Genomic DNA, 27,610 nt, shown 5'->3' with positions numbered 1-27,610 from the left:
TATTCCTACTGAAGTTGTAACAGTTGCCTGGAGAAAAAGCACACAAGTAATTTTTGAGTTGTGAGTTGAAATCTTCCCTTTCTCCGTTCAACATGACTATTCTAAAAGCATGATGAACAGCAAGCCACAAGTAACTGGCAAGACTTTCCTCAAAAATGAATCAAGTGGGCCCTGCCACTTCCAAAAGAAACAGCTGGCAGCATCTGCTTCACATGTCGGATTCCTCATGGCAGGTAATTAGGGAACTAGGGCCTGAGCAGTTCTGATGGCCAAAGAGCAATATTCCCCCAAAAGGTAACTCCTTTCAACTGTTAGGTGACACTCCGTGTGTGTGTGTGTGTGTGTGTGTGTGTGTGTGTGTGTGTGTGTGTGTGCGCCCCCCCTCCACCTTTCCATCTACAAACCCACGGGTCATGTGTGCTTCACACCCTGTCAAACAGAACAATACAGAAGGGGCCAGGATACTCCATTGCTGCCTGCTCTGCTAGACTTAAAGACAGAAATGTAAAACAACACCTCTCTTCTCACTAGATATTGTTTTGTGTTGGAAAATATATATAGTTATTCTTATAGAATATGCTATGCTGAGAAATATTAGGTTTATTTTTAATATCATTGGAATTAAGATCGAAAATTTCAATATCCTAAGAACTGACAAATATAGTTCACATATACAAAAACCCTTTGGGGATCTTAAAAAGCCTTTTAAGAGCATAAAGGAGTTCTGAATCTAAGAGGTATGAAACTATTATCCTAAGGCAACAGATTCATAGGGGGAAAATGTCTGAGAACCAAATATCCATCTCCATTCCATGAACAGAGCAATCCATTCACTGTTATCAACCTGTCATTTAACTTATATTTATAACATGCGTACCAAATAATTATACACTTTTTAAAAAGGCTTTACAAAATATAAATTCTCCTTGGCACATTTTTGGGAGGAAGACACCAAAAGATGACTCCAGATAGTCCTAGTTTGGGCATGCACTGAGGGCAGAAAGGCTTGATACTGTAAAGTTATCTCTATAAAGGACTCAAGTTTTCCTAGTAAGGCCTATAGTGTGGGAAGGAGATGGCCTTTCAGAACCCTAAAATTAAGAACATAACATTTCTAAACAAACTGTCTCTAAACATTGTTAATGAGGTGGCATGATACAGACATTTGTTTCTAAGGCTCAGTACACCCCACTACAAATAGGGGAGAATGTGAAGTTTAAAGCCTCTACAATTACAAGTCAATCTAATTTAGTCTATAATAAGGAACAACAAAAACCTCGTGGGGGAGGGGTGAAGAAACCCAAACACACTCGGCATTCCTGAAGACACGGGAGCACTTAATAATACAAAACCTTACAATCATCGAAAGCAGAAGCATGGATGTCCCACTGTACCGAGCCCGGGTGAGATAATTCAACAGCATAGTATGCTATTGCCAGCCAGTATCTACTTACCCTTCTGAGCAAGGCACTTTTTCCCATCCCGGGCTTTCACAAAACCTGTACGACACAAACACTGAGCAGTTCCAAGGCTGTCTTGGCAGATATGTTCACAGCCACCATTCTTGTGTAAGCAGGGATCTGCACCTGCAGAGAATAGGGAGAATGTGTGGATGGGTCTGGAGAAATGATGCTGATGCAAATCAAAGACATCTTTCAGTGAGAACTCAGCCATTCTAAATGGAAGGCGTGCCTAGAACTCTCTCACAGGAGTTCCTGCAAGGAAGCCCTGATTCTAAGACATCACAGAATGGTGTTAGCTTATGAGTATTGCTGAGCATAGTCAGTAGTTTAGTTTAGTGGTTAGTCAGGCGCGATTCCTATTTCCTGATCCACGATATAGTCAAACTCATGGAGACCTTGAGGAAGAAGAGCTGCTGGAGAGCCGAATGACTGACCCTTGGCCTGCTACTGGCTGCTGGACTGTGGGGGACTTGCCTCAATCAATAACTATTAACGTATCAATTGTTTCTATTTGTTACTAACTGGGTTGTTTATACTTTGTGGTAATCTAGATCTATTTCTAATGGATCATATCTATCTATTTTTATTTCTATCATCTATATCTATCACCTACCCTATAATTATATCTATAACTATTTGTCATATGTCTATGTAGGGCCCTGCATGGGCCCCGAGGCACCTTGAGCAAGCCTGAAGCTGTTGGCTGGAACTTCTTGCCCCAGAGCTGCTATTGGTACTCTTCCTGCCCCCTGAAGTTGTCATTTTTACTCTTCCTGTTTTGTTAACACACACCTGATAGGAAGGAGCTAAGCCTGAAAATCCTGTTATTTAAGTCCACACCATCACCTCAGTAAACATCATTCGGCATTTGGCATTCCAACATTGCCATTGAACATTGTCTCTTATTTCAATCTCTAGGACCTTGCCTGATTTGTGAAACAGATTGTAGCACGGGCACTACATGTCTATATTTATCATCTATGAATCATATCTATCTATCTATCCATCCATCCATCTTATTCTTCTTTCTGTTACCCAAGCGTCTTTGCAATGCAGCAGTAAGTACAGTGGAGCAAGGGGAGATGTGGCTGGTGGGATAAAGCCCAGATGACTAAAATCGCCATATTAGGGATGAAGTACAAATTACCAAACTACCAAGTTTGTCTGGGTTTTGATTCAAAAATGCCCAAATCTCAGAAAATCTTGGCATTTATGCAGATAAAAAAAAAATCACAAAATCCCCTCCACCCCCACTGCCTGCTACCATTGGCTATCATGGCCACAGTCTCCTCCGGTGCAGGAGGGCCTGTGGGACTTCTCCAGTGTACCTGGTTTTGCCAGTGGATGGACCACAACCAGTGACGAGGGCTTCAGCATGCTGCCTTGGAGACGTACCCTATTTTGGCCAGTCCTCTTGTTCACCCTTATTACCGATGGGATAGCCCAATCCGAGAACCACACGTGATCCTCAAAGACGGCTACAGAAAATGGGTGACCTAGAAGCAATTAAAAATCCACTCAGTACAGCTAGGTTTCTGTCACAAAGGGGCATTTACGAGGGAACAAAGCTCAGAACCACTACACTACATCCAGAGCAGCTGCTGTCCTACAAGGGTCTTAACAGCACCAAGGAGGAGGTCAATAAGGGAAAATGTTCTGTGCTCATCTGCCAGAGACTGAATTTGAGTGTGTTTCCCTTGGTCTCGATTCCCCTGTCATGTGAATGGCTGTCGTGAGCAGTAGAATAATTTAGGTGACTGAACAAGTGTTACTCTAAATTGCCATCTCTATCACTGTGTTCCCAAGTCCATCTCCATCACTGTGTTCCTGAGTTCCTGTCTCCTGGCTGCTCTGTATTCTTATACATCATCCTTCCTTATTTCTCCCAGGCCTACACTGCCAAGGATGATCCTGTCTCTTCGCATTCACTCTCCTTCCCAAGCTCAGCCTCTTGGCACCACACCTTACCCCATTAGCTGTCTATTCCCTGCTGTGCTGAAGGGAGGTTTTTTTGGACGCATGCTATCTGCTGCCTCCATTTCCATGGCTGCCTTCTGAGCTCTCATCAACCAAAACCCCCTCTGCAGGCCCCAGGAACTGCCGTGAGCAGGGTTCAAGCACAGGCAAATGCCACACACTGTCTCAAGCAGTTAAGACACCAGAGGGAAGGGGACAGACATAGGGAAACTTTGGAACCTTTCATGACGCCTCCTCATGTTCACCTCAACCGATTTGGAGAAGTGAAGCAAATGTCTCCCCCGTGTGGTGGGAGACTCACATGACTTGTTATGGCCATGGAGCCTGCCCTTCACTTTGGCACCACCAGCTGGACAAAACCTTCCTTATCTTAAGGCAAAGAGCCACAATTAATTGCACTTCAATTAAAGATGAATTCATTCAATCTTTTTATTAACAACCCTGAACTGTTGGGGCTGGAAAGATGGTTCAGTGGTCAAGAGTGCTGGCTACCAAAAAAAAAAAAAAATAGGATTCAGGTTAGAATCTCAGCACCAACACGACACCTCAAACTGTCTGTAATTCTAGTTCCACAGAATACAACATCCTCTTCTGGCCCACCATGGCCACCAGACATACATGCCAGCAAAATACCCATACACATAAAATTAAAAGAAAAAGAAAATCCTCAACTGTCAATTGAGAAAACACCACATGTATTGCAGTAGATGGCGCTCTAGAGTAGGAATGAGTAGATAATTAAACATAACATTGTTTAATATTGCTTTTCAGGAGAAAATTGCACTATTCAGATTGTAAGAGCACTTGTAATTACAAAGGGTATACCTCAGCTGGTGAAGTGCATGTGTGTTGTGTACAAAGCTTTGTTTAGTCTCCAGCACCATCTAAATTGGGTATGGGAATATGTCTATCATCTCAGCACTCTGGAGGTGAAGGCAGGGCGGTCAGAAGTTCAAGGTCATCCTCCTCTATATAGTAAGTTCAAATCTATCCTGAGATAGTGAGACCTTGTCTCAAAAATGAATAAAATAAAGTATTATACACTATGTCTTTAAATTCAGAACGTGATGCTTTTAGATCCTGTTAGGAACATTCATTTATATATACTTCTTATAATGAAGCTATAGTTCTATTTAATTGGTTAGCATTAAAATATAAAGTATATCTTATCTATTAGACTCCATTACAAAAGTTGTATTTGTTTCAGCCACTACCCGATGAGAAATCCTCTATTCCTTACCAGAAATCCCTCATTCCCTATGAGAAATCAATGAATGTCTGTCAAGTGGATAAATGAAGAATATAATTGTTTTAGACAATCTTGGAAATATATACAATATAAGTATTTTTTCTTTCTATATTGTATGTAATATTATCTAGAAAATTATTATCTATAAACTAAACAGAATTGGCAAAATGACTATTTTGTTAGTTCCTTCCTATATGAGACTGATTTTTTCTTTTTTTTAATCTTTCTAGCCAGGGCCTAAATACCCAACATTCCTCCGACACTTCCAGGTTCTCATCTTTCCTTATATCAACCTGCCATCAGACCATCTCTAAATTTTATTCATAATGTTTTAATACCGCAATCTTCTCTTTCACTTTTTCATAACAAGGCACAGTCCGGGCCTTCATGGACTGACGCCTAGACAGCCGCTGTAACTTGCTCATTGACTTCCTTCTCTCTAGACTTCACTCTGACCACTGCCTTGTGATCTTGTCACATGTACCCCTCGCTCCAGAACATTTGCTGTTTCCTTCGTAAATCCAAAATTAGGCCCAGTCACTCTGTCCTGGTAGTTCTGTTCAGCACATGGTGCAGTTCCAAAGATGCTTGCAGACTCCCTGAGACCAGAGGAATTTCCCACTGTGCGCTGCATGGTCTTCTCTTCTATGGGCGTGTGTGTGTGTGTGTGTGTGTGTGTGTGTGTGTGTGTGTGTGTTTCTGTGTATATCTGTGTGTGGATGTGTGTGTGGGTACTTGCAGAGGAGAGGAGGGTGCTAAAACCCTCGGAGCTGGAGTTAGAGTTGGTTGTGAGCTGCCCAACGTGGCTGTTGGGAACCAAACCCAGGCCCTCCGGAAGAAGAGCAAGTGCTTTTTTTTTTTTTTTTTTTTTTTTTAAAGCATCTCTCCAGCCCCTGGCTCAGCATTTTAAAGATATTTATGATAATGTATGATATCCCATGAAGAATCTGAAAATGCAAAAGGAGAGAAAACTTCCTTGATTAATCTCTGCCCATGTTTTCAACTGGCATTCATTAATTCCTGAAATGTGTCATGGTTATGGAATGGCAGATTAAAAAGACAGAAAAAATGACATTTTTATTCTGAAATAAGTTCAGAAAAAAAATAAGATTTCCACTTTTATTTGGGAAAATCTCAGATTATATACAACATTAATTTTTACTCATTATTTCAATGCTCAGGTAATCTATTTTATAATTCTTGAAGACTTCTATCTGGATAGTTTGGTTAAATGTGTATATGCATGTAAGTAGAGTCTAGATTTAACATTCATCAGTGCTCAATCAAGATGAAGAGGTGAGAGTCTGGAGAGATGGCCTAGCTATCAAGAGAAAGTACTGTTCTTGCAGGGAATCTATGTTTGGTTTCCAGTACCTGCATCAACCTGCTCACAATTACCAATAACTCCAACTCCAAGGGACCTGACACTCTCTTCTGGCCTTTGTGGGTACCTGCACTCATATGCACACATTCCCTAAAGAATACATATGTACATAATTTTAAAAAGTAATAGAATGACAGAGAGAAAGAGGGAAAAAAAATCATCCACCCCCAAAGTCTCACCTACATCGTTCTGGGCAAGTCTTCGGCGTTTGGAACCATCCAGATTGGCCATTTCAATCACAGACTTCTTGGTGTCACACCAATACAAAGTGTCTGTTAAGTAGTCAATCGTGATTCCACTGGGCTCCCACAGATCAGAGCTGGCTATCAGCAGCCGGCCAGAACCCTGAAGAGAAGAGCTTTCAATCCGTGGGTACATCCCTGTGTCTGTCCAGAATAGTCTCCTTCAATCAAGAAAACTCACAAGTCAAATGTGCATGAAAAACACTTCTATTCTTTCAACACTGAAATGTCAATATAAATCACTTTACATTGTAAAGAGTAAGTAGTACACTAAGCAATATACAGGGAGAAGATGTAGCACAGCATGATAAACAATTAAAAACAAAAATGAAAATCCTGTTATCTCATCTGTAGAAAAGCATCGTGGACATTAGATGATCATTAGATGATCATTAGATGGAAAAAGGAGTTGATATAAAATTGTAGAATATTACTCATCAAATTTGTGCTTGAATTAACAGTATTAAATTAACAGCAATCAATTTGATAGCTCATTTCTTTTTCAAGACTGTTTCTCTGTGTAGTACTGGTTGTCTTAGAACTCACTCTGTAGACCAGGCTGGCCTCAAACTCACAGAGATCTACCTGCCTCTGCCTTTCAAGTGCTGGGATAAAAGGGTGCGCCACCACTGTCCAGTTTGGAAGCTCATTCTTATATTATGCTCATATTAAACTACAATAAAGGCACAGTGTATTTACCTGTTTCCTAGATTTATACAAGGTGCTATAACTACTAAGATGATTTTAACTTTCATGAACTAGACACATTTTTAAAATCAATTTAGTAATACCTAGTTGGCTCATTTGGAGATGGGTTCTCATTGTTTTAACCATCTAATTGGCCAAGTATCAGTTACTATCAGTTCATTGTGCAGAGAGTACTATAAAATATCCATCAAAAATAAAACAGACTCAGCTTTCTCTTTGCTTTTTAGCAGCTCTGAAGAAATTCTTTGTTCTCTTTAATTCTCTACCCTCAAACCAGAATGTGATGCTAATTCATGGTTAGTAGCATATTTCTGCTTATCTGGTTCTAAGAATGACCTAGCATTTGAAGTCATCTTAGGGTTTTTCTGAATAGAGTTGAAAAGTCAACACTCCTGATTTCATTTTCTTCTCAAGAAACAACAATATAGATTAAGAAAAAATTTAAATGTGTTTTTATTATACGTAACATTCCATGCCTCAAGAGAGGTTATCAGGTCTCCTGGAACTGGAGTTATATATGGCTATGAGCTGTGTGGGTACTGGGAACCAAACTGGGGTTTTCTAGAAGAGCAGTCAGTGTCCTTAACCATGGAGCTGTCTGTCCAGTTCTGACAACACAAGATTTTTAAGGAAAGTAGACACATAGGCTTAAGTCTAATTGGTTAATGAGGACTGAGAGCTGAGCAAGGGATGCTGTTCTGAATATCTGAACACAATTTACAGATCTTCTTGGCTTATGACTGCACTGATCCCCTGCAGCCTTAGCAAAAAAAAAAAAAAAAAAGAGCATCTTAGACATGAGCATGGTCATGAGCATCTTAGACATGGGCATCTTAGATGTGAACATCTTAGACATGGGCATAAGCATCTTAGATGTGAATAGGAACATAAGCTTAGCATTCGGTGCCTTCTTTTTATAAATACCTACTTGGCCTTTGGATGAACAGCTATTCCTCGTGGCTTTGAGATATTCTCCTTGATGATTATTTGATGATGCTCCCCACTCAAATCACTGCTTCCAATTAGAGACTTCCTAAAAGGTATTGAAGTAGGGAGGTATTATATCAACATGACTTTTCTACTAAAAGTATTCCTTTTCTCATGCTGATACATAAACATGGTCTCTCTCTTCCCCCCTCTCTTACACACACACACACACACACACACAAATACACATGCACACACAATTATAAAGTTAGAAACAGCAAGCCCTCCACATCAAAGTTCTATTGATTTAAATTCCAGCCAGGCAGTGGTAGCACATGCCTTTAAACCCAGCACTTGGGAGGCAGAGGAAGGTGGATTTCTGAGTTGGAGATCAACCTGGCCTACAGAGAGAGAGAGAGTTCCAGGACAGTAGTGGTGACACTGAGAAATTCTGTCTCAGAAAACCCAAACCAACCAACCAAATAACCAAATAACCAATCAACCAACCAAACAACCAAATAACCAACCAACCAACCAACCAAACAAACAAAAAAAGCCCCCAGCTAACTAGTACCCCATATCCATCCCAGGCACAGGATAGGGTAAAGGGGACTGTGTCAGCAGCCTGGCAGAGATACAGCCAAAGTGTAAATACTTATTCTCCTTCACTTCGCACCCTCCCATCTCTTGCTGGAACTCATGGAAGCCAAAGGTCACAGGCCATGGGGAGGAGGGGTCAAGCCAGCATAAGGACAGCAGGGGAGATGTACATGGGTTTCCATTTTATTCCACATTGCTGTAGGCAGATGGAGTATACCAATCTGCCCTTCTCCATCACTTCACTCCCCCACGGTTTCAGTTCCTTGGCGTCTGTGTTCTCCTCTTCCCTGGCAGGGGGAGGATTCCTGAAGGTGTGACGGGGTACCAAAATCATCCTCTCTGATCTCACTGTTACATCACAGCCTGGGGCAGTTATGCAATGGGCTCCCCAGGGTGCTTTTCAGTTCAGGCAGAAAGCAAAGCTCAGACCCCAGGGCTGGTGATAAGAAAGCAAAGACCCAGGGACAAGTTACATTTGTTGTGATCCCCCACTGGATGGGTAAGAGTCACCCACCAAGAGTCCCCCAGAGAACAAGCATGCATGGATCTTTACCTTTGTGGTTCAACTAACTTTAGGAGTCAGGGTTCCTTAATATTAACTAATAATTGTACAGATTTATCCATGTATCATGCCCACATGCATGTGTCTTTTTCTCAACAAAGACAGTCACCCCCACCCTTTGGTTTCCCATTGACTTAGCGTTACCATGTAATCTAACACCTAGGATTAAAGTCTCAGTTATTTAAATCACATTTCCAGCTAATATCAAGGTTTTTAAACTACAAGCCTCTCATTTCCAGACAAATGAAAGGTTTTGTGTGAGCAGCTGTCTTTGGAGGGGTGAGGACTGAAGGAGGGTTTGTTATTGCTGAAGTTTCTGTGCGTGCAGGAATGGGAGGGCTGGTCCTGCAGTCCCCAGCTGTACCCAGCTTCCTCCTGAAGGCACTACCTGGGCAGGAGACACTAATCACACACTGGTGAAATTAGAGGTGCCTCCTGAATGTGGGGAATGAGAAGAGAGCTACCTCAGGGGAGCAGGGAGCTGTTGACATCTGTGGTCCTGATAAGTGTTTACACTTCTGAAAACAACCACATACTAGCCCTGTTATTACCTACAGCTGACACGGAGAATATGCTTTTAAGTAGATTCAGCACGGAGAAGGTTGTGATTATCATGGCTATAACTGATTTGGCGGGACTTGATTTCAATTTGTTGCGTGACTCTGGGTCTCATCCATTGATGCTGACTGGAGGAGACAGGACCTGTGTCTGAAAGTCTTGGGGTACCTGGACCCTCTTCCCCAAGCAGCATCCCAAGCTCATTTCTGTGGTAATTCATGGAACCTCGAGGTCACTGCTTAATCTTGGAAAAGTTATTTTAGCACTCTGATCATAAATTCTCTTGATCTTTAGAGATAGGAAAGCAGACCTCTCCAGGGCTCCATAGTATCCTGAATAGAACACACTTAGTACAGTCTCTGGTATACTGCAATTATTTAATAGACAGATACACAAATAACAATAAAGGATGAAGGGAAAACTAAATAAGTAAATAAAGAGCCATGCTCTACCTGGACACGTAGTCCCATAGGTAACTGCACACCACACTGTACATCTGGCTCACTGTGAAGAACCTGTTTGCTTCCTATAACCAGAGATGCTCTGTACACACAACAGAGTGAAGGTACCCTAGCCTGCTCCCTGAGACTCTGCTCTCTGAGCTGGAGCTACCATTCCCCCAGATGTGAAACTCTGATTCATTTTCTTTTCCTTTAACATGGCTGCACAGGTCCCAGATGTTCAGATGGTTACCATTCACTCTGTGGTTTTCAGTTACTTGGAAGAAAAACTAGACCACACGGCATCTCAGCATTTCTCATTTCTTGTGAGGGAGTCTGTTCATGCTTCTCTCCCAGCAACAAGGAAGAGGGTTCTCTTTAGCACCACACAGGAGGTGGCCCCTTTCCTCATCTGCCCCTCTCCTGTCTGGTTCTGCCTATTCTCGGGCTCACACAGGCCACAGAGACAGAAGGTGCCTAGAGGAGAGGAATATCCCAACTTTGCTCCTCTTGTTTCCCACAAAGGGAAAGAGTCTACCTTATCAAACCTCAGAACATGTCTTTCTGCCTCCATGGACATTTCCATTCTCTCCTTCATGCCTGCTCAGCAGGAGCCAGCACTAGGGTTTTAGTGCAGGACTTATCACTCACATGCTCTGTAAACCACCAGGAACAACCTCAGCCTCTCTGGGCCTTAAGTTCTTCACCTGTAAAATGAAGGGGTTGTGCCAACCAATCCCTTTGGTGATGTATACCTTTCTTTCATTTGGCAACTGTTTATGGGAGGCCTGATACTTCTACTAACTTTATTTACACCAAGCACTTGCATTCATTTCTTAATGGGGAAATCTGCCCTTCTTCTCAGGTAACCTTAGAACTGACTGCAAAGGCAGCTCCTATCCCCTCCTCTAGTGTGTCTTCTGGAGGATGGCTAGAGAGCTTTATGCAAAGCAAACACTTCCTGGCAGTTCTCAGACAGGTTTCAGGCTGCACTGGTAACAACTGTCTGAACTGCAAAAGCACATGCCACTTTCTTGGTCCTTGAGATCCCCGAATCACTGTGGACCCTGTCCCATGAAAGGAGAGTCTTGCTTGGTGGTGGGGAAGAGCGAGGGGTACAGACAATGGATCTGTCTCTCATCCTTGCCAAGTGGCCAGCTATTTCCTTCGGCGTTCACAGTAGAGGACACAGCTGGAGTATCACATGTTTCCTCACCTCTGTCTCCTGCGACACAAAACTAAAGCAAGAAACATACCCACTGTCTGTCCAGTAGATTCTCCGGCTGATCCAGTCCACAGCAAGGCCTTCTAGTGTGTCAACCCCTTCCTTGATAAGTCTTTCTCGCTGGGAGCCATCCATGTTAGCTCTCTCTATCCACTTCAGGGCTTTCTGTGCAAAATATATCTGTAAAAGAGAACTAGGCATTTCTGACTTGCTTTCTAAATATTAATGTAGAATATACATAAAGGAGATTAACAGACCTTCAGGTCATTGAATGTAATTATCGGAGATGACATTATCTACAATAAGCTCTGACTGTGCTACTCCTGAATATGTGGAACCTTAAGCAACTTAATCTATGTGTGGTGATTTGAATAAGAATCTACAAGCCCCATAGGCTCATAGATTTGGATGCTTGGTCACCAAGCAATGGCGCTAGTAGGAGGTGTGGCCATCACTGGGGATGGGCTTTGAGGTTTCACCTGCTCAAGCCAGGCCTAGTGTCTCTCTCTCCCTGTTTCCTACAAATCTGGATGTAGATCTCAGCTGTCTCCCCAGCACCATGTCTCCCTGTGTGCTGCTTCGTTTCCTGCTATGGTGACAACGGTCTGAACAGTTCAACTCTAAGCCAGCCCTACTTCAATGTTTTTTGTTTTGTTTTATAAGAGTTGCTGTGGTCATGGTGTCTCTTCACAGCAACAGCACACTGACTAAGAGAGAACTTGGTACCCAGAGTCTCTCTCTTCCTGCTGTCTGCAGATCCAGATGTAGAACTCTCAGCTCTTTCTCCAGCCCCAGGTCTGCCTACATAACACCATGTCCCACCGTGATGACAATGGACTAGACCTCTGAACCTGTAAGCCAGCCCCAATTAAATGTTTTCTTTATAAGAGCTGCTGCTAAGACAGGCTGTCTCTGTCTCTTTCTGTGTATTTCCTTTCTTCCCCCCCCCTTCCTCCCTTCTATCCTCCTTCCGTCCCTTTCTCTCTCCCTCTTTCTCTCTCTCACAGACACACACACACACACACACACACACACACACGCATGCATGCACACACAATTGTGGTAATTTAGTTACTTTGTACTATTGGTCAATGATATACCATTTGTATTCGACCCCTAGAAGTTCCTTCTGCTGGACAGAAAGCTGTGATCTGCAACTGAACGCGAGACACAAGCTGAGTTACTAGTTCAGTCCCCAGCATGCTACTTCAGGTCAATTCAGAAAACATGGACACTCTGTCAATTTTACCACTTTCTTGCTTAACTAAGCCTCAATTTTCCAGACTACAGAATTGAGGACATTATATCAGATACTTATTAAAGTTCCTTTCATCTGGAGTCACTCATCTTGTCCAACTTTGCAGGTGCAAAGTGCTTCCTAGGTCAAAGATACAGGCTATGGAACACACTATGCTGTTTCCGAAGACATATAAACATAAGTGACTTAATCTCTCTCTCTCTCATACAAATCACCTGGGAATCTTGTTGAAATGCAGGTTCTACTTCAGTGGTTTTGGTGAAGCCTAGAATTCTGCAGTTCTATTAAGCTCCAGATGACCCAAAGACCACAGTCTGAGTAGCAAGAAAACAGGAACACTAACCGAAGAATGACAAATGGCCACCTGACTAAAGTTCATTCCCACTTCCTTCTGTAAATGATGCTATATGTTAGGCTGCTATTTCCACATAAGCACAAATCTTGTTTCCTGATTTTCATAGTTCAGAAGTCATTAAGTCCCCTCTCCCAGTGACGTATATCATATGCCAATTACTAACTCATACTTCTTATACCCCAGTCCCAACCCACTGATGATGGGTGATGTCTCTCTGCATGCTGTCAGTATATGGTTCTCTTATTGGTTGATGAATAAAGGCTGATTGGCCAGTATCCAGGCAGGAAGTATAGGTGGGCTACCAGACTAGGAGAATGGTGGGAAGAGTAAGGAGAAAGGAGCCAACGGAGAGGCACCATGTAGCTACCGGGAAGATAGGATGCTGGACATTCTCTGGGAAGATAAGGCCTTGTAGAAACACATAGATTAATAGTTATGGGTTAATAATAAAGAGAGAGCTAGCCAATAAAAAGCATGAGCCATTGGCCAAACAGTTTACAATTAATATAAGCCTCAGTGTGTTTATTTGGGACTAAATGGCTGTGGGAGCAGGCAGGACAGAAACTCCTGCTACTAACAAAAAATCAAAAATCTACTCATGGGCAACGTCTATGGGCAAAGCTTCATGCTAGTGCCCCACCTACACCTCCAGAGAGGAAAAGTGAAACAAGGATGCTGCCAGTAATATGGCTAAAAAGGAACAGGACAGAGTTATCACAACACACAAGAGTCCTTGATGTCCCTCAAATGTGTATATTTAACTTGCTCTCAGTCTGTTTATTGTGAGCATGGCAGAGGATTTTCAAGTAGCCCAGGTCATCAATGAAGCTAAAATCCCCCAGTCATGTAACAGCACCTTCGTATCTGTTCATGCAAAATAAAAAGTGTACCTTGTTTTCCACCGGATCATAATCTAGGGCAAGAACGGTTCCCATTTGCCGACTGAGAAGAGTTCGGTAGTCTGTTCCATCTAAATGCATGTATCGGATATCTTGAGAATTTGCAAACAGTAAAAATGGCTGTGGTCCTGTTAACCAAATATCACATATGGCTGAATTTAAAACATGCATTAAAAGCTGACACTTGCCACTCTTGCTTTTCATTACACCATTTTCTTTCATTCCTGCAGTACTAGCTTGCTCAGTTCCCCAACAGTGTGGGATGTGGGCAAAGACCTCTATCTCTTTTGAGATGTCACTGTTAAGATTTCATCCCTGGGTCCTTATTTATAGAAAGAGCAAGATTAAAAAACCCAAACCATAGACAAATGACTCAAGTCTTGTAACCTCCGTTATCCACACATTTTGAATTCATCAATTAATTTTCTTTGCTGGGCACTCTTCTCAAACAGAATCATGATTCCTTGAGTTTATACTATGCTCTAATCACCCTCCAGGTTTACTGTGTTTCATTAACCAAGACCTTGTGGACTTAAGAATATTGGGGTCAGAATTAGGCAAGCTTCACAGAATCAGAATCACAGTATCTCCAATTATCAGTATAATCAACCTCAACAGGCAACTCAATTTGCCATAAATCTAGGATTCCCAAGGGTAGCAAAAGACACAAAAGATATAATATCAGAGGATGAAAAGAAACAGTTGAAAGCATAAAACTTCACATTAAAGTTGAAGGAACAAGACAGAACTCATCAAAATGTTATGATTATTACATTTACTAGAGATATCAAAATTGAATCAATCTACCAATATTTACTAAACATCTCTTAATTATACCCTTAAGAGCAGTATCATGATGCCTCCTCATCTACTAAAGATACCTTACCCTACTTTAAGTGGCTGGATGCCCACTTAGTTAAGTGGGCATAAATATTCTTCAAAAACTATATTCATAGTCACAGGATTTATTTCCCACTTCCAACATTTTTAAAAATCATATTTCCTACCAAGAATGCAAAGGCAATTCAGCCTGGCATAATTCTAATGTAACACTGTTTTTATGTAATCTTTTTCAAGGACAGACTCTCAAATAGCCATGCCACTAACCTGTTGCTGCACAGCTCTTTTGGTCCGACTGTAGGTCATACCCTGGAAAGCAACCACATTCCCAGGACACTGGACTGAGAGGAAGACAGATCTGGCTGCATCCACCATTATCAGGTGATGAACAACCTACAAAACCCAGCTGCTTGGTAATGATACTATATCACACAAAATAGAACAACTTCTCATAACAGTACTCTGATGAAACAACTCTATTTCCCTTTAAACCCATTTTCTTAATCGTTCATACTGCTGCTATCAACTTAATTTCCAGAGTTGAGAGGAAATGTCACAGTATCCACTCCCCAGAACCCAGCACTTTGATGTTAACCCTTCACATTCCAATGGGCCTTATCCTTAGTGATTACACCACGAGTTCAAGAACACAGGCACTGGAGCCAGCTAGACAGACATGCATTTTGTGTTTGTCCTAACTCTTCCTGCAGAGGGATACCATGTTTCTATCTCATACATTTTTGGTCTCTTGACTTTTGCCTTTTTGTTTGTTTGTTTTGCTTCTCAACTATTTTAATTCAATTATTTCCAATTTCAGATTTGGGTAATACTAAATCCACCGAATATTTTTTCTTTTCTTTTTTTGCATATTTTATTTAAACAATGTAAAACTCTCCTGATAATCTTGAGTCCCACCCACATTTCTGTGTGCTCAATCTCTAGGAAGAGGAAAGCGGAGGGTTATTTGTCAGCTGCCGGCAATATTCCGAGCACCCTGCATCCACCCGGCAGCAGATCACACGAGCAGTTTACACCACACTGCTGGGAACGGTAATGCTATTCTGCAACTAACAATGTCCAGGAGCACTATAGAAACCACTCCACTCCGCTGTCTAAAATCCCTCTCAAATTTACATACTAATCTGCTGCATAAATGCCCGGCAGTATGTGATGATTAGAAAATCTAGTCTCTGCTTTGGGAATAAGGTTAACTTTTCCGTGTTTCTTAGAAGACTGATACTGTCGAGTCACTAAAAGGCAAACAGACTCACCACTGCATGTTTTCCCATCTGTCTCAAGCACTGAACCTTTGGGACAGACACACTGGGGACCATCTGATGTCAGAACACAGCCATGGCTGCATGTAGATGTGTTGCTTGGACAGGAAATAAGTTCTAGTTAGGGAAGAACAAATTCATAATTATTGTAAAAATTGGGTTGTGAAAATTTGTGACAACCCGTTGCTACCCTGAAAGGTGGGAGTTGAATTTTAAAAAAATCTAACATTTATGAGATGCCATAGTATGGAAATTATAAAAGCAAGGAACAAAATATCAACCCAAAAAAATTAAAGAGCTAGAATTTTAGGAAAATATCTCCAATCTCCTATGAGTTTCTCCCATTTCAAATAAGATTTTAAAAGTTATTAGTCACCAGAATTCCGTAATATTTTATGTAGAATTTTACCAAGCGATTCTCAAGTTTTCCTAGAGGACTAATAACACATGGTAGAAGTAAAGGCATTTTGTGCATGATTACATGTAGGAAGGGAAACAAGAAGCTCTTAATAAGTGCTAAATCAGATGATAAATGCTTGGAGTACAGTGTGATAGCATGCAACTTCAGAACACTGGGAAACGGGAATGGGAAAAGACAGAGGACTTTAGGACAGGACAGGACAGACAAGACTCGGATTAAAAAAGGCTTTAACTGGGAATGATGTCACATACCTGTAATCCCAGCCACAAGAGGCTGAGTGAGGAGAACCCCAAGATCTAGGCCAACCTACACAATCCTACCCAATGAGACTGTGTCTAAAACAAAATTGATAAAAGTAAAACCTTGTATTTGTAGGTGTTAGCTTAAATGGGTGAGCATGTAAAAAACCAATAGTAACTCAAAATAGCTACAGAGTGGTTTGAGCAAACTTAAGCCCTACTCTATATCTTGCACCAAAATTAATTCCATAAAGTTTCTGGATGCTTTAGGAATTAAAAAAAAACTGTATATGCTGTTGTTGGCATATGAAGGGCCCTATAGCCAACCCATTTACATCCAATCTTTTAGGACACTTATTATATGTCTAGAAGAAGTCTCAGACATGCAATTATGACAGATAATTACTAAGTAATTCATTATTTATTATCCACCAATTTCAACATGTCTGTCGTGTTTCATAAACACAGAAGGATACAGACACCTATTCTGTGATACAAGACTACATAATAAACATGATTTCAAACATGCAACCGTACATTAGTCATGCTAACAGAGTCAATTAGAAAGCAAGACTAGAAAGTTTCTGAATATGCAATCCTAGATTTGCACTGGGAGTGCCCATACATATTTACAATGTTTTCTGTTTCTCTTTTTTTAGTAAGATGACCCCAAAAGTTAGAAATGACTAATTCAGTAGCAAATTACGTCCTCTAAATACAAATTTCTACATTTATCTTGCCTATATTGTAAGCATCCTGTCTTGGGTAAGCAAATTGCTAATGAAATTTCTCTGTATAAAAGCATTCTAATTAATAATTAAAAAGAAATGACAAGATAAGACTATTACTTAGAAACTATGAGATAATAGATCTAGGAAATAATTATTAAAAAGGTGACTGTGGGCTTATTAAGAGATGAATGATCACAGACTATTCTCATGACATGAGGAAACAACAGGACATTATCTATATCTTGGTGGAAGTACAGACATATCTAAAATGTATTCTGACCAAGAAATGTCGATGCTGAATCGAACACAGTCTATAGATATAATTACAACTTTGCAGAATATTTCAGGAACATTTCAAAAGTGTAATTAACAAAAGCCACAAAGAAAAAGCCCTGGAGTACATAAAAATAGTTAATTTAGTGACTTCAATACGAGGGATAATAGGCATCTGTAAGAGACAGGTCCATCAAGTTAATGCAAGGCCTTTATTTGAACACTCACTTACTCAAACAAACCCATATGTACAGGACTTTTAAAAGGTAATTTCAATGGTCATTCTCTACAGCACCAGCTTATCTGGACTTGAAAATTTCATTTTACCAGTTTTTTATTCACTCTCATAATTGAAGATAATAGAAAAAAAATGATACTTGATGCTACTAAGAATTATTGTTAATTTTTAAGGGTGTGTCAGTAGTAGTGTGATTGTATTTATACACTGACAGATATTACACTAAGGGATTGTGATGGTTTGAAAGAAAATGGCCTCCATAGGGAGAGGCACTATGAGGAGGTGTGACCTTGTTGGAGGAAGTATACCACTATGGGGGTGGGCTTTGAGGTCTCCAATGCTTAAGTTAACTCAGTGAGGTACACGGTTGCTTCTGCTGCTTGTTGATCCAGATGTAGAACTCTCAGCTCCTTCTCCAGCACCACATCTGCCTGCATGCCACCATGTCCCACCATGATGATAATGGATTAAAACTCTAAAACTGTAATTTCCTTCACCGCAATAAAAAATAATCCTAATTAAGACAGGGATTATAGTTAATTTTTAGGTGTAATAATATATCATGTGTGTTTATTACATGCCTCTCTTTTAGAAATATACAGTGAAATATTAGATAATATAGATAAAATGTTTATATAGTTTTATTTCCATCACCCTCAACAGTTTTTAAAAATAAGCCTGTATTAGAGTCTAGTTATGCATATGGTTGCTGGTTCTTAAGACAAAGCTCTTCTGTGTAGCTCAGGCTGGTCTTGAACTTGTGATTCTCCTACCTCAGCCTGCAGGGATTACAAATTTGTACTACCAAGTCCAGCTTCAGCTATCCATGTTTTACAAAGCAAAATGAAATAAAATGCCCAGGTAATTCTGATGCACACTGCTAACTGAAGAGCATCAACTCAGATCATAGCCAGCTTAGGGACATCGCTGAAAATAAAAGAATGCAATAAAGACTTGCTGTGGCTTACCGTGGCATCGTTTCCCATCAGGAAGCAGAACAAAGCCTTCAGGGCACGTGCAGTAATAGGACCCTGGGGTGTTTTCACACCCAAGAGTACAGCCATGATTCTGAAAGGCACATTCATTGACATCTGCACAAAGACAACAGCAACCCACAGCCAGATAATTATCCATGAAAATAAATTGAGATATCCCTAATTAGCAGAGAGAAGAGCATGCCACGCTTGCTTCTACTGCAACTCATTATGAGAAGGTTGCTTCTCCAATCCTCAGAGACAGCGACAGAAGTCAGTTTGATGTCCATGAAAGTCACTTCTATTGTGCCAGAGTGACCTAGAGAGCACTTTCTCAGATTTTTAGACTGGGATTACCTTTAATAAAAGTTAACACATCGTCCTCTGAAACCTAGGATCTCCTTTTTGTGACTCCGAGGATTAAACACAGAATCATACGTGTCCTGTATGCACCTTGTCACAGAGTGTCCATGCCAAGTCTGCCACCCTCCTTTTTATTTTAAGAAAGGGGCTCTCTATGCTACCATAGCCTCAAATTCTCCTTGAACTCACTGAGAAGGCCAGGCTGGTCCTGAACTTCAGTCCTGAGGTGGCCTCCCATGAAGCTGGCATTAGAATATCTTAGCCAGTTTAGGGTATTTCCTGTTTTGCATTTGGTCTTCCTAAGGATGACCACACCTCAAGAGGGACACTTCTCCAACAGCTCTGCTCTAACTAAAGTGCCAAGTTGATGCCCTCTACTTCTGGAACACAATGGCATAATCTGGGACTGTTAAGAGTCATAAGCTAGATGTGCCTGAAGCCAGTTAATTCCTCTGAATGCGTATGCCATTCCACCTTCTAAAAAACAGTTATTTCTCCAGGTCTTATTATATTGGACCAAGGTTTTCCAAACTGGATGTAGCCTAGAGAAGGAGGCAGCTAGATTCAGCCTCCCAAAGTTCACCCTGGATCTTGTGTGGGTAAGATGTGTGAGGAGTGCTCTTAATGTGATGGTAGCTATGGAATCGCTCCCGAAAATATATAAAAGTGAAGAAAAGAGATTGCTCTTCCGATATTTTACACAAAGTCAAACAAAAAGAGATCTATTGACCGCACCCAGAAAACTCTGGTCTTAAAGCTAAAGAGACGGCTCAGAGGTTAAGAACACTTGGTGCCCTTACAGAGAACCTGGGTTTGGTTCCCAGTACCTACATGTAGTAGTGGCTCACATCCTTAACCCTGGTTCCAGAGGGTCCTGCACCCCTCTAGTCTACACAGGCACCAGGCATGCACACGGTGCACATAAGTACATGCAGGTACTCATACACACAGAATAAAAACAATAATCTTTAGATAAAGAGAATTCCGGCTTTTTATCAGTCCCTCAGGAAATTCCTAGCAACAGAAGTCTATAAAAAGACCTGAGAGTATAACAAAAATAAAAACAGAAGAAAAAGGCCCTCGTCTGGAAAAGGAAGTAGGAAGGGAGGGAAGAAGGGACTAAGCCAGGAAGGGTTGACGTTTGTTTTCCTCGGAGGCCTGGTCAGCCCCCTCTTGCCAAAGGCAAGCCACCAACAGCCATGCGCACTCCTGCAGACCGCTTTGCACCTGTCTCCTGGACAGCGCTAGGCGCATGCGTACTTTACCTTCGCAGTACTTCCGGTCTCGGCTTAAAGTATAGCCCTCAGCGCATGCACACGAGTGGGTCTTGGGGTCTCGTTCGCAAGGATCGTAGCGGCACTGCCCCCTTCTCTGTTTGCAAAGTTCCGCGTCTGAAACAGAAGATGCTTTATTTCAGAGCAGGTGGAGATGCGGCTTTTGACAGAGGGCCAGCTGGGACCCCTATTGAGTCCTGCGGGGCGGGGCGGGGCGGGGCTAATCTCCCAGTGACGTCACGGCAGTGCCGCCTACAGCGCAGCTCCGCTCCAATCCGCCGGCAAACAGAATCACCGCACCCCAGTGCCCAAGCCTCCATTTGTGTAGCCAAAGGCTCCTGAGGTCACTCAGGGGACACGTCAGGGCGTCCTAATTATCTGGAGGCTTCTTAGTCTGCAAAAGAGCACACGACTGTCAGCGCTTTCATTTTGCTTTGCACTTGTGTATTGAAACTATACATACCATCTTTAAGAATATAAAAAGCCTCAAACTTCAGGATGCGTTTTCTTGACTGAAATATACCGCAGGTCTGTCTGATGCTTCGCTGGTTTTATGGTCATTATTTAAAGAAACGGGTTTCCTACTTATATATATATTCCTGATATGCCTTACTCCTGAATACTTCGTCTTACTAGTTTGTTAGTGAAACAGATGCCTGAGATGAGTTAGCTAGAGTTGGGTTAAGTTACATATAACTGGAGTGCTAGAGTTACATTTGTAGTGTATTAACCATTAGTTGATGCTTAGGTTAAATTCATTGTGATGAATAATTGGCTAACATGGTACTTTTACTTTTCAGACCCAACGCAAAGAATTAATAATGCCCGCAACATGTATCCCTCTTGACAAAGTAAAGAACTTTGTCCATTTTGCCCTCTCCTACATTTTACCAGTTTTAATCATAAGTCTTATGTGCTGTAGAAATACAGGAGTACACCTACTAGTGAGTACAAATTTCAGAATACTAGAGATAGGAAGATATAGAGAGAAAGACCTGGGGAAAGTTGAAGGTCAAGAAAGAAGATTGGAGATAGGTGTGGTGGCACCGGCCTTTAGCCCAGAGCTCTGGAGGCAGAGGCAGGAGCATTTCTAGTGAGACGCTATCTTAACAAATGAAATAAAAATCAAGTCATTGGCAAAAGATAAGATTTGAGTGAATTTTAGTTAAGTGACTTGGTTAGGTAGCTGCTATTTGCAATCTGTAAATGGAGCAGCATTTCCTCTAAGTATGGAGAGATGCAGAGCTGTGTGTAAGAGAGCAGCAGGCCTGAGTAGGAAGGAGGAAATGGCATGATACACAGAACAGATTGGTCGGTCGGCTTCCATCAGCCTCCTTGTCAGGGTTTAAACAGCACAACCATACCCTGCTGGGGAAACTGGACTTGGGGGATTCATCACTCTCCTCATTGCTCAGGTCAGACAAATAATTGGTGACAAGGGACATCATTATGGTTGGCTCTGTCCAGGACCTTTTGCAGGATCTTAATCGGTCCAAGCCAGTTACCTCCCATGCATTTTTAGTCAACATCAGTAAGAAATAAAGGCAAAGAGATGCAGGAATCTACACATTACAGAATCCAGAGTGAGTCTGATGCCAGAGTATTCAAAACACATTGGTAACCTCCCACCCACCTACTGGACTCTGTGTTATTTGCAGGTAACTAACTACTTTCAGCTAATCTGTCTCTCCCCACCATTAGCCCCCCTCCCCAGACAGTGTTTCTCTGTGTAGACCTGGCCATCCTGGAACACTCTCTCTCTCTCTCTCTCTCTCTCTCTCTAGACTGTACTGGTCTTGAATGCAGAGAAATGTCTTATTTTCTTAAGCATTTATGTTTTCAAACGTCTTGACAAAATTAAATGCCAACTAACAATACAAATCCAACTCTGCCTACTGGGTATGTTGAGTTGTATTGGATAGTCTTTTGAAGACTAATTCTAAAATTTTGTTTATTTTCTGTGGTTTTATGTCAGTTATGTACATTTTTTTGGTTCATACTTCTGTCCTTCACTTTTGCTTAAAAAAAAATCTAAGCAGTGTTAGGGGCTGGGGATATAGTTCAGTTGGTGGTGTGCTTGCCTAACAGGTACAAAGCCCTGGATTGGATTTCCAACTCAGCATAAACTAGGTTGAGTGGTGTACACTTGCGATTTCAGCCCTCGGAGATGGAGGCATGAGGAACAGAAGCTACAGGTCATCCCCAACTACATCTCGAATTCAAAACCACTCTGGTCTACAAGTCCTTGTTAAAAAGAAAGAGGAGGAGGAGGAAGAGGAGAGAATTAAGTGTTAAGCAAAGTTAAAAGTAAAGTGTCTCAAATAATGAAAATGAATGAATAAAATTAGAAATGTATAGTTATTGAAGACAAGATAAAATCATTTCAAGTTTGGAAAATTAAAGCATAAAGCATGTTTAACTTTTGTAACTTCTCAAGTGAACAACAACTACTCAGAAGCATCTACATGGGACTTAGTGACACCAAAATGTCACTATTTTCCTAAAATAGAATAAAAGAGATTGTGCTTCCTATAAATACCCCTATAAACATCTTTCCAAGTCCAAAGTGGTAGATAACTATGGGATTAAGAACTATGAAAATAGCTGGGCGGTGGTGGTGCATGCCTTTGCTCCCAGCACTGGGGAGGCAGAGGCATGTAGATCTCTATGAGTTGGAGTCCAGCCTGGTCTACAGAGCGAGTTCCAGGACAGCCTCCAAAGCCACAGAGAAACAATGAAACAATGTTTCAAAAACCAAAACAAAAAGAACCGTGAACACCAAAAAACCAAGCTTCTGTCTTTTACAACAAATCACTTTATCTCTTTGACCTTTGTTTCCTAGTCCATGATATAGAAGTGTTGAAATATAGTTACTCTCTGAAACCTCTCTCTCTCTCCTCCCCCCCTCTCCCCTTTCTCTCTCTTAGTTTTCTTTTTTTTCCTTGCAGTGCTAAGGATCAGACTCAGGGCTTTGTACTAGGCAAGTACCACTGAACTACATTCCTGGCTCACTCTTTTCCCTTCCCAAACAGGGTCTTGCTCAGTAGTCCAGCCTCACCTCAAATGTTCAGTCCTCCTACTCAGTCTCCTGAGTGCTAGCATGATAGGTAGAATCACAATGCTCAGCTCCCTCTCCTTTTAGAAGAAGTCACATTATTCTAAACTGAATTCATTGTTTATAGTAATTCCTCTAGTTTATACCATGAAGACCTCAACCCTGTATGGTAATAGAAAATATTGCTGTCCAGGGTGGGGGAGGTGTGCTGACTTTTACTCCCAATCCACTGTTGCCTCACTTTCTTTCCATTAATCATCTGGACCATGATCACCATCATTATCGTTATGTAAATGTATCTTAGTTCCACGGTTTTAATCGATAAGCACCTGGGAGCAAGTCATATCATCTATGTGTCCAGCAGGTGGTCATGGCACCTGCAGCCCTGTTCCTTTTGCCCTTGACTTCCCAGTCAACCGTAGAGGCAGAACCGAGACTCTGGTAGACTACCCTACTCTGTGTGCTGCTGCTGGCTTCAAGCTACATTCAGTATTAAGAATACCACATTCTCCAGTGCTCCACATAGGTGGGAAAATGTGGTGATGCTGATTGCATGGCCTGAATCCAGATGCTGAACATTTCAAAGGTTATTTTAGGAAGCTGCTAAACATAGGATTGAGTTATATTTTTGTTTAATCTTCTTAATCTGCTGATCTTTAGCTTCAAATTAGGCCAAAGCCAACTCTCAAAATGCTGCCGCTGTCCTCAGATAGCACCCCTTCGAAGAGCCCAGCAGAGGGCTTAACCGCCCTTGATATCAATTAGAGCTCCTACTGGTGGAGTTTGATGTTCACAGCCCATCAACAAATCTCTTCTAGTCTTTTTCATTCAGGACATTTACCCTAATGATTCTCATAACTAAATATTTGGCATTCACAAAATTAGGACATATCAATAAAAATTAGACTACCATTTTATAAAGTAAAATTTGAAACTTAATTTTCAAAACAAACCCTTAGAACATTTCCAACAATTTTACAGATTAAGAGAATTTTGTCAAGGATCAAATAAGGGTAGAACTGACTTAGCCTCAGTCCTTCTGAATGCAGCTACATGTATATATGGAGTGTGTGTGTGTGTGTGTGTCTGTATGTCTGTGTGTCTGTGTGTATATACATACATACATACTTAAAACGTTACAGTGTATGTAAATCTCTGTAAAACCTATGATTATGTTTTTGATTCACTTTTTATTTCCCTTCTTATTGGTGGGTTCTCATAAATAATTGTTTGGACTTCCTCAAAGATTTCCCAAAGTAGTATAGTTTTTTTTTTTGTTTTGTTTTGGTTTTTTGAGGGGGTTCCTCTGTGAATCGACACACAAATGAAATATGAGAATTGCCATTCTGTGCCATTTTGTGCTACTGGGGTTTTCAACAGTGGTTTCCCTGTCCTGCCCACCCTCCCCCCCCAATCTGAACAGGATTTGGCTACTTTCTATTTTTATCCTTCTGGATTCTTGTAAGAATTAGAAATAAAACTATGCAATAGCTTTGAAGCAGTTGGTTGGGACCCGGGGTGTAGCCAGTGGACAAGCATTTGCCCGACATGCACTAGTTCCCATGACCAGTTCTCAGTATTAGGCGAAACACCTAGCATTTTGCTCTAATAATGTCCCCTCCTTTCTTTTTATATGCCTGTTTCTGACATGCTAGACACCCCATAGGATGAAGGCAAGGAACACAAATTATGCCTGTCTCTACTCACACTGTCACCACCCCCATTTCTCCTGTGTCCCCAGTGGCCATCCTAAGGCCAGCCTCAGCCTTCCATTCCAGACCTGCAGCATCAGCATCATCTCAGGGAGTGGAGCATGGTATTCATGTTTCCTAAGCAGGCAAGTCTCAGATGAGCTCCTCTGCAGTGTAAGTATCCAGAGGATAACAACTACCAATAGAATACACCAACCTGGGGAGGGGGACAGGCTGGAGAGATGACTCAGCAGCTAAAAGCCTGGCCGCTCTTCCAGAAGACCCAGTTTCAATTCCCAGCACCCTCCTGGCGGCTCACAACTGTAACTCCAGTTCCAGGTGATATGACACCCTCACACAGATATACATTAAAAAACAAGCAAACTAACAAACAAAAAACCCAATGCACATAAAATAAAGTAAAATAAAATGTAAAGAAGAGAAACATGTTAATCTCTTTATAAAAAAGCAAATATGGTTTATAAATATGCTTTGGGAAAAGTCAGTTTTGGGTGACACTGGGAAGTTAAGTTTCTATTCTGAAAATACATATGTTAAGGGACAAGATCTAGTTTTGAATTTGCCTTTCTTATAATTGCTCCTCAGAGCAATAATGTATTTGACATGGAAAGGTTCCTCTCTGTAGAAGAATTCTAGCTGATAAGTAGTAAGCAGTGTTGGAGTGAGAATCGCTTCACTCTGAACTCTTAGTTTGAAAAACAGTGAATGGTTCTAGGGTCATAGGCACTAATTAGCAGCCTCTAAAGCCATTGTGCAAAGGGCTGAAGAGAAATTTTGCAGATGACGGACCAAGCTGGCAACTTCTGACCTGCTGGTTATCCAGAAACAGAGTGGGAGCTGGCACCCGTGTGTCCATAAACCAGTGTCACAGGAGGTCTGCAGCGCCACCTGAAGACTTTGTCATAAAGTAATCTGGAAATAATTTTGACTCTCATCAAGCTTCTGGGACTAAAGTGACAATTCTGCGAACAACCAGGTGGTCAGTTATGTCCTTTGAGACAGGAGCAAAGACATCCAGGTAGAGATGCTCGGAAGGCAGAAGTGAAGGTCTTGGGGGTAGGTGGGCTGCAGCCAAGATCATTCGTCCACTGTTGGTGTTGCAGAACCCTGACCTTCCAGGATGCACAGAGCAAGGGAGTGCGGCCAGAGGAAAGACCTCAGACACTCTCCAGGAGATAGCCAGTCTCCAGAAGCTGTAGATCTCTTCCTCCTACCCTGGGTGAGAAGGCAGCATCCCGAAGCTTCTGTAACTAAAGTCAGCCTGTCTTAGCACAGGAACGAAGGATGCCCATACCCTAGCATATCCATCTTTTTTGAAAAATGCTAAAGGCTTCACTTCCTTGGATTTCATCTCTGCCAGGGTCAGACAGGCCTTCACAGGGTCGCTCCCTTTGGGATATTATGAATGCGTCCGAAGGGTTTTAAATCAACCTTTCCCACAGCTCTCCTCCATAGAATGTCTTTTGCAACTCAACTCTCTTGTTTTGTTTGCTTTTGTCTAGAGCTCAAAATTGGGTCTACACTAGAAAGAATGGATTTAAGTCGTGGACTGCTATGTAAAAAATTAAATGGGAAAGCACCCCAGGCTAAATGGTCCTCAGAGAGAAGCAGTGCCTCTGACCATATGTGAGTCCACACTCAAAGGAAACCAGCCTGTTTAAACAGCTTGTTGAGCCTAGCATCCTCAAAGGCATTTAACCTTGGAAGTGTCTCTCCAGAGCGCGCACACATGACAGCCCGGTAGATTCCAAAGAACTAGAATTTTACAGCGCATCCTTGATAAGCAACGGCTTAGTCATTTCCCAAGAAGAAATAAGTCCATGGGTCCTCCAATTTGCATCAATCCTGTGTGTTTCATACAAAAATTATGTCAGCTGGGTTACAGGAATTTTTCACCTCATTAAAGTAGCTTCAGTACTAAATGTCTGTTCCAAAACCCCTGGTGATGCTGAGCAACTCCCAGGAAAACTGGAACTTTAAACAAATCTGAAGAAGGAACCCAGCAGTCTCCAGAGGAATGTGTCTTTATAGTTGAAAGGTGTCTGGCCCACTGGGCACCTGATAAGTGTTACATGGTTATTTGTGCCCTAGGGAAAACAATGACATATTTCATGTAGCTCATCAAAAAGGACTCTGGTCCCTGCAAGTCCCAGGTGAAGAATCCCTGCTCTCTAATGCACTGAAAACAACTTAATCCTAGTCAAGGGTGGCCAGTGTAGCAACACTCTTGCAATCCAGAGGTGCCTTGTACACAGAGTATGCATGACGACCACACTCAGGGTGATGACCGGAGCCAATTCCCAGTGCCAGCTGCATCCCAGGTTTTGCACTGGCTGTGGCTTCCCAACCAAGTTCGATTTGTCATG

At 41.7% G+C, this 27,610-nt stretch overlaps 1 protein-coding gene across 1 annotated transcript in view; it reads right to left on the bottom strand.

The window, feature by feature from the left end:
* The window catches only part of Egf (epidermal growth factor), a 76,688-nt gene that overhangs the window by 23,450 nt on the left and 25,628 nt on the right, over positions 1-27,610 (bottom strand). Inside the window, exons 6-15 of the mRNA XM_051185518.1 lie at positions 20,469-20,594; positions 18,835-18,957; positions 15,959-16,081; positions 14,955-15,080; positions 13,839-13,975; positions 11,367-11,515; positions 7,952-8,056; positions 6,253-6,476; positions 2,792-2,959; positions 1,451-1,586 (exon numbers count right to left, since the gene is read on the bottom strand). Coding sequence (XP_051041475.1) covers positions 1,451-1,586; positions 2,792-2,959; positions 6,253-6,476; positions 7,952-8,056; positions 11,367-11,515; positions 13,839-13,975; positions 14,955-15,080; positions 15,959-16,081; positions 18,835-18,957; positions 20,469-20,594 — 1,417 coding nt within the window. The remainder of the gene's footprint in view (positions 1-1,450; positions 1,587-2,791; positions 2,960-6,252; positions 6,477-7,951; positions 8,057-11,366; positions 11,516-13,838; positions 13,976-14,954; positions 15,081-15,958; positions 16,082-18,834; positions 18,958-20,468; positions 20,595-27,610) is intronic.

This window comes from Phodopus roborovskii, unplaced genomic scaffold (assembly GCF_943737965.1).
Source record: "Phodopus roborovskii unplaced genomic scaffold, PHOROB, whole genome shotgun sequence".
Lineage (NCBI taxonomy): Eukaryota > Metazoa > Chordata > Mammalia > Rodentia > Cricetidae > Phodopus > Phodopus roborovskii.
Note: the sequence above shows the minus strand (reverse complement) of the source record. Positions and strands in the feature narration are given on the sequence as shown.